Here is an 8,575-nt window from a genome sequence, read left to right as displayed (position 1 = left end):
TCTTGGGAAAGTAAGGTCAACTCTTTGGACTTCAGGATTATCTGTTTAATCACTTTTGGACAGAGGGGTTCAAGAGGCCATTAAGGACTCTTTAAATCTTCATGTGGGGTCCATCCCCTAATAGGTGTGTTGGTGGACTAGTTCCACCTAAGCATTGTGTGTTGATAAATGGGTCCCGCACTGGGTCCTAAACACTCCACATCTTCCTTTTAAGTATTATTTGCTATTTTGTAAATTAAATTAAAGTGTGTTTTGCTGCGTGCGCTTCAAAATTAAATTTTTTTACTTTCAAACTATCTTTTAATAAAACTTTAAAACTCCAACTAAACCGAATAAAGACTTATCCAGTCTACAAATCAACCTTTTTAACTTTCAGTGTTTGCACTAAGATTACAAGGTTTTGGCCATATAGCTAACCCCAATGCTTTTTGTTTTAGAGCTTCTCCAATGGCCTACCCAACGCTGACTTTTTTTGCAACCTGCCGACAAGCCACGAAGCCTACAACGTTGCCCCTACCATTAAGTTTGGAGCCGGATTTGAAGACCTTGAGATTATCCTTGGGAAGGCCCCATTCATCATAATGAAGATCACCGCTCCAGAAGTTCAGGATCCGTCTGCTAAATTCAACCTGAACTGTCTTCAGGACTTCCCCTCTCATAAGAAGGCCAAGACAACTACTGCCGCCATGGCACCTACAAAGCCTGTTGTTCCCGTTGCTGCTAAGAGGAAAGAAGTAATGATCATTGAAGATCCAACTGAGGGATTAACTATCCCGCCATCAGTATTTGAAATCAAATCGAGTTTAAGAACTACACCACTAACCCGAACTCAGAAGAGAAACTGCAGTAGAAGGGTTCGGATGGTTGCTAAAGCCCAGGCTTCTGAGGAGATACCTGTCGAGGAAGAGCATCACCAAGAGGAGTTAGAATTACTGGAAATATATCCACTACTATAAAAAAGAAGGTTCCAATCTTCAATGGACACCCATGGGTACGAAAGTATCCAGAAAATCGCTGTTGTGTTACCATCATTTCATGGACGGGATAGGGAGAGAAAGAAATCTAGTAAATGAACTACTTAAACGAGTGGGGCATGCTATTTCCCCTCATATGAAGAAAGAAATTTTAAGGGAAATCAAGTCTGTCAAACGACCTCAAAAGTCAACTGAAGATCTGTCTGCCCGTACTCACGTCTGGTTCCGCTTAGAGAGCGGAATTGATACAGTTAATGTCACCACAAATTTTACCGCTACCAGGACCACATGTCGTTGACCGATTAAGTCAAGATTGGGTCCAAGAATTCTACCAAATGCATTACAAAGATATTCCTGAAAAGTAAAAGATGAAGAAGTAACCCGATACTGTAGTTGGTTGACAGCGACTTTATATATGCATAAGAATACAAGAATTTGATATTGGTGCTAGAAGATTTAAATCCTCGACAACGGCGCCAAAAATTTGACAGTGGTTATAGTTTTGATAAAGATGTGTATAAAATATTCAATAATTGCAAAGTCACTCTTATCAATGTAAGTATACATATCGCTCAAGTAATACAGGGCTCTAATGGAATCCTGGATATCGATCCCACAGGGAGTAATATTAAAGACTACGAGCTAAGATTTAAAAAATTAAAACTTAATCACAATAATATAGTTCAAATTGCATATTTGTCACTAATAGGAAATTGAAATAAAAATGTAATTTTAATAAACTCTTAATTAACTCATTCTACTAATAAAGTTTCTAATGTGAAGTTCAATATATAAGAAAGCATCATTCTCCTTATCAAGAAATTTAAGTGAATGGATAAAGTGAATCAGTTCAAATTACATTATGTCAAATAGGAGCATACCTATTTTTTACCCTTTGGACCAGGCATAAAGAACATTTACTAAACCTATGCTTGGTTACTGAATCTACGGCTAGGCTGGGAGGATACCGACTCTCACTTTAGAGCTCCCACGTTCCAGTTGCCTGAGGGCTAATATCTACACTTCAGCACCCAAACGATAGGACCGAATTGAGGATTTTAGTCTGTCACTCTAAAATCTTCAATTCTACGCCCGATGATTTTTATTTTCCTATTTATTTGCACCCAACTTTCAAGGACTTTGACCTCCTTAAATCTTGGATGTAATCTTCACTTTAGATGTAAAACTCAACATATTTTAACAAATTAATTAGCCAGATTGAAAGTAAATTAAGATTGAAGTGAAAAGATCATCACAACTTCCTTAACATTCTCATAGCACAACCAATTCAAATAATCTTTTCACAAAATCTCAAGACAAGGAGAGAGACAGAGAAAACTACTCAGAACTCATGGAGAAAATACGACAAAACTTGGAATTTATATATAAAAGCGAATTCATACGAACTTCAATGAGTAAATACCACTTTTCTCTAATTCCTCCTCAAGCAAACTCCTCGAAGTTCCTCTGAATCTCTTCCTTTCTTTACAGCACACAGAATTCTCCTTCGAAGCGGCAAGGAGGAAGAAATCTCTCACTTTCCTTCCACTCTTACAATCTCTCGAAGAATTCCTCACAATACTAACCCTAAATTACACTCTCTACACTCTAATGGGCACCACAAACAACAAAGACTCAGTGGCCAACCCCTTTTTTGGCTTTCAAATGTTTCTCTTAAAGTTGTAGAAGAGTTTTCAAGAGTTGCCTAAGCGTCCCTTCAAAAATCGTCCACATTCAATGCATCTATTGAGAGAACTGACATGCTCGCAGTCGGCGGCCTCGATGGCACCGTCGGAGGTCTTCTAGAATATTTGATTTCTGATCTCTTAGGAAAAACCCGTTGTCGGCGCCGTAGAGCTCACCGTTGGCGCCCAAGTTTAAATCTTCATATTTTAGTCCTTTTTGCTCCAAATTTGCTCCTTTTTGCATCTTTTTTCTCCAATGACCATAATTCAACATATTTGCAACAAAACATAAAAAAATAACTTTCTTTAAAGTGCGATATCATCAAAATCAGTGTAAACTATGTATGAAAATCTCAACATATTTTCCTTTGGTCAGGGCCCGACCGCCTACCCTCCATGGTAGCTACGCCGACTAGGGACCTAGTTGCTGCTGATACCGAGAGGCTGCGAGACGCTCCACTACAAAGAACACAACAAAGAAACGCCAGTCGCCGAAAGTAGAGAGCTTTCATCCGAGGAGAGAAGAGACACCGAGAAGAGGCAGAAAGATTACTCATCCCCATTCCGGAGGGGAACATTTATGACCCAGGCATGAGGGAAACTTCTTTAAGCTTGCCTGCCATAAATGATGAAGCCATGATTGCTACTGAGCCAGAAATACCACAAGCCATAGATGTTCTTTGCTCAGGTTTCCCTACCTGCAACGCCGAAATACCCGTATGAGCTTCAGCCACAGGGGCATTCGTGGAATACCCAGATTGCAATGTTTTGCATCTACAACACTACAGTACCCTAGAGGAGTATGCCTCTATAGACGATGGATCTCAGACTGCCGACTGCCTGATGATGGAGGCATATGTCGCATATGAAAAATATTGATAAGTTTATTCATCAATATCACAAGAAGAACAATGATGTAATATACATTTTTTTTCTATGAAAAATATCAATGTATAATCTTGAGGATATTAAATCTTCAACTTTTTTAATGTTCATCCTCCCACCTTTTTATAAGAGATAAAATTTGAATATGGAGAGGCTTATTTGTCATTGATATTTTGTAGAAGAGTATTTGTGCAGTTTAATTTTTTTTCAGGTATGAAATACTCAATATCATTATATATGTCAAGCTTATGTACAAAAAATAAAAATAAAAAATGTAGATCACTACAGTTGGAGTGCACTTGATACAATAATTCAAGGTGGAATGTATTTTCTTATATTCATGTAAATAAAATCATTATAGTAAAAAATGAAAGGATGTGTTGGCCCCAATAACATAAAATTTAACTTTTTTTTAAGTTAATGAAACAACCAAAATAAGTTGATAGAATCAATAGTTATATTATCTTTCTTGTTGAAGCCTTATAACATTAAATAATCTAAACATAATTGATGATCCAAGCTATAAGTATCTATTATAATTTATTATTTTTAACAAATGGTCATCAAGTATAAAGGTGATGGTGAGGAGGTCCTAAATAAGAGGGCACTTCTAAATTTTCTTTTGCAAAATAATTTTGAAACCCTATATAAGACGTAAGAGTTTATCAAAAGTTTCATGAAGCTTGAGGGAAAACATTAAGGCATTGTAAGCAATCAAAAAAGTAGGAAGCTTTTTCAAATTAAATACAATATCATATTATACTTTAGATTGTGATGTAAATATTTTTTAAGTTATATTTTGATTGAAATAATTAAGGTTTATTCAAATTTTAAGTAATAATACTCTTATCGTTGTCCCGAGCTATAGGCATTAAAGTTTGAGATTGAATTGGTTTTCCACTTCTCCATTGAATCTATCATATCTAGTTTAATGGGTTAGCATTTTGTGCTATTTGACAATCCTAGATTTTAAAATAATTGAAATTAAAATTAAAATTTGTTAACTATTAAATGACCCATTAATATTTGTCTAAATGAAAAGCTTCATCACTAATAGTAAGGCCATGCTCCTCTTCATTATTCATATCAATATAAAAAACATGTATCACATAATTTAAAGTAGAAGAAACGAACTCAAAAACTTAGATGATTTGCTTCCATTAACATTAAATTGTACAAATTTAGTATAGGATATATATGATCATATATAATGAAACGAACTCAAAAACTTGGATGATTTTTAATATTATAAGTTCTTATGCTTTTCAAGTAGGTTTGTATATATGTTAAAAAAATATGAAGTGACCTAAGAAACTACTATAAGGGATACCTCTCCAAAAAAAAAAAATTATTGGATGGCATTTAAATAGACATATCACTAGAGTGATAGATGATTTTAGAAGTATTCATAGACTATGATTTTAAAGTGAATAATGAAGAATGTGGAGTTATATTGGATTTTTCTTTAGCACATAATCTTGTTATTGCTAATACTTTATTTAAAAAAAAAAAATAAGATATTATCATTTATAAGAATATAAGAATAGATCTAATAAAGCACAAGTTGATTATTTTATTATGATAAAATTATATCATTGAGATTATAAAAATTATAAGGTGATTCTATGTGACAAGTTGAGTATCTAACATCGATTAATTGTTTTAGATTTTAAGACGAAGGGTTGGATGATAAAAAATACAATTTGATATTACCATAGAATTAGATGTCGACACTTTAAAAATACAAATAAATTATTTTTATGAGTAAACTTTAAAATCTTAAAACTTGGAATGTTCATGAAAATTCTAATACTATTTAAAATAAAGTGACAAGTACAACTAAGCAAGTTGTAAACTATATGCTTGGAGAATAAAAAGAGAAGCACTTATGAATAAAAAATAACTAGTGGTTGAATAATAATGTGCAAGAAAAAATAAAAAATAAGATTTTTTGTTATAAAAATTAGTTCAGATGTAAAAGCTTGGAGACTTTGGAAAAATATAAGGTGGCCTATAGAATAATTTATGATGCTATGAATTTTACTTTTAAAGATCATCATAATAAATTAGTTACTAAAGAGGGTGAAAGATGTATGAATAAATTAGCAAAGCAAAGAGATAAGAAAAATAAGATTTAGTTCAAGTCAAATGTATTAAGGATGAAAATGAAAAAAAAAAACTTTTCTTAGATTATGATATTAACATGGGTGGGTGAAATATTTTGATAAAATTTTAAATGAATATTGTGAAAATACGATAAATTTTAATGATCTAAATGTTGTAAATAATATTAAAGTATTTTATTTTCATCATGATATTAGTAAAATAGAAGTTGGGAAGCTTTAAAGAAAAAGATGAGTGAAAATGAAATATGGCTTGGTAGTATTCTAACATAAGTGTGGAAATTTTTACGAGATCAAATAATTTATTATTTATTAAAATTTTTAATTTTCTTTTAAAAACTAAAAGATGTCTCATGAGTGGAGGAATCTATTGATTCCTGTTACGAAAAAATATTCCTATTAATTTACATACATATGGGCATGTAAATTATATATGAATTAAGTAATGTGTCGTACATTAAAGCTATATGAGAGAATAACTAAGCATAGATTATGATGTGATACAAAAAAAAGTTCTCAAAATCAGTTTCGATTTATGCCAGACAACTCTATTGTGGAAGCTATACATTTATTGAGAGATAGATAGAAATGTATAGAGAGAAAAAGGAGGATACAACATATGATTTTTGCTGATTTAGAAAAAAAAAACTTATGACAAGATTCTAAAAGAAATACTTTGAAGAGTTACAGAGAAAAATAGAGTTAATATTACTTACATTTAAGTCATTAAAGATATTTGTACTAGAGGTGTTAGTTGTGTTAAAAAATAAGGAGGAATGGCCATGTATTTTTCTAGTTCAGTTGAATCTCATTTGAGATCAAATTTAAGCCCATATCTTTTTGCTTTAGTTATGGAAGTTCTTATTAGACATTTATAAGAGGATGTACCTTGTGTATGCTTTTCATTTATCGTATCCTTCTTATGGATAAGACCAGAGAGATAGAGAGTTCAAAAGAAAAAAAACTTGATTTATGAAGGTCAACTTTAAAATTTAAAGGTTTTCATTTGAATAAATATTAATTTGAATACATGGAATATAATTTTAATAATAGTAGAACTAATGATGATATTGTAATAATTTTTTATCAAGTCATTAAAATGAGTGAATGTTTTAGATTTATTGGGTTTATTATTCAAAGTGATCGTGATATTGATGAGAATGTTATAAATAGAATTCAAGATAGATGGTTGAAGTGAAAGAATACATGAAACCTATTGAATGATAGAAAAGTACAACCTAGAGTTAAAGGACAATTTTAAAAGATGGTGGTAAGACCTACACTGCTTTATGACGTAAAATGTTGGCATGTAAAGACAATTGAAAAAATGCGAAATGATTAAGTGAAAGAGTGGTTCTACAACTTAGAGACAAAATGTGAAATGATTATATTCGTTAAAGGGCTAGAGTAGCTCTTGTAACAAACAAGATTAGAGAGAGTCGCCTTAGATGATTTGGTCACGGTAAACACTAACCATCTAATTACATTGTTAGGAGAGTAGATATTTTAAATTTGACTTGTGTTAAGAAAGTTAGAAGTAGAACTAAAAAGCCTTCGGTGTCTTGAATAAAAATGATCGTAATTTATTTGAATGAAATGAAAATATGACTCTCAAATGACACAATGAAGAAAAATGATTCATATAGTCGACCCCACTTAGTGGGATGAAAACTTGTTGTTGTTGTTTAATATTTTGTAAGTTCTACTTGCTTCATCTAAAATATGAGTGGTATTTGTTTGCTATTGAATTTTAAAAAAGCTGAAAATATTATTTTTTATTAGAAATTTTGAAAATCTTTGAACCTTCATACAGATGCCATAATAATTGTAAACTCACTTTAATACTATGATTTCAGTTCAATTTAATTTTATGAGTGAACAACATTAAAAAAAATAAAATTGAATCGTCTTGAATCATTCAGGTTTGATCTTCAGTTTTAATAATTAAATTGTACGCAACATTTGATTTGTGAACAACCAAATGATTGTGTAACATTCAATTATGTATTATATCACTAAATCAAACTAATGTAGTTTTTTCATAATTATCGAGCTAAGTTTATCAAAAAAAAATTATGGGAGTGAAAGCATAAATTTGTAATTTTTTATTTAAAAAATTAGCTGTGAAAGCATAATTTGAAATTTGTGGAACTTCAAGCTGAGTAGAGAACAGTTGGAATTTCTAGTGGTGAGGGTTCCATGTCTAGTTTTCTAGGAATAGTCAACAGGAAAAGTCCTATGGCTAGACCCTAGGCTACTAAAGAGGAAAAACTAAACCTCAACCAAAATTGAGGTCAACAAATGGACCCCCAATAGGTGTGGTGTGCTGGGCAAGCACGCCACGCGTATTGGCGTTGACCGACGAGATCAACAAAAAAAAACAATACAAACTTCTAAGTCAACAGACCCGGAAGTACGTGTAGAGTTGCGTGTGCGATTTGTTTCTGTCGGGGAATTAGTAGGTGATCGTCTGGTTGAAATCAAAGGGTAGAGACTCTCGCTGGGGATTGGAGAGAGAATTTTAAGTTATGAAATTTTAAAGATTTCCAAAGGATGGGAGTCAAAATTTAAGTGTTGACCCCAAGATGGGAATTGAGATTCAAATATCGACTCAAAAAAAAAGGAGAGTCAGAGTATAAGGACCGATCTCGAATGTAATGAGCCAGAAATGTAGGATTGATTCAGAAATGAGTATTGAAATGTAGGTCAATTCTCAAAAGAAAGTGTCATAATGTAAGATCCGACCTCAAATGTGAAGAATCAAAATTTAGAACTGATTCGGAAGTGAGAATTGAAATGTAGGTCAATTCTCAAATGAAAGTGTCGGAAAGTAGGGTCCGACCTCAAATGTGAAGAATCATAATTTAGGACTGATTCGAAAGTGAGAATTGAAATGTAGGTCAATTCT

The 8,575-nt window shown here is 32.4% G+C and overlaps 1 protein-coding gene across 1 annotated transcript in view; it reads left to right on the top strand.

Moving 5' to 3' along the window:
• The first annotated feature begins 3,250 nt into the window (after positions 1–3,250).
• LOC110032880 (exosome complex component CSL4) overlaps positions 3,251–8,575 on the top strand; it is a 58,931-nt gene continuing 53,606 nt past the window's right edge. The window contains exon 1 of the mRNA XM_020736658.1: positions 3,251–3,347. Within this exon, the coding sequence (XP_020592317.1) occupies positions 3,251–3,347 (97 nt within the window). The remainder of the gene's footprint in view (positions 3,348–8,575) is intronic.

The sequence above is a fragment of the Phalaenopsis equestris genome, unplaced genomic scaffold (genome assembly GCF_001263595.1).
Source record: "Phalaenopsis equestris unplaced genomic scaffold, ASM126359v1 Scaffold001046, whole genome shotgun sequence".
NCBI lineage: Eukaryota > Viridiplantae > Streptophyta > Magnoliopsida > Asparagales > Orchidaceae > Phalaenopsis > Phalaenopsis equestris.
The sequence above is the reverse complement of the archived record's forward strand: the minus strand, read 5'-3'. Positions and strand labels throughout refer to the sequence as shown.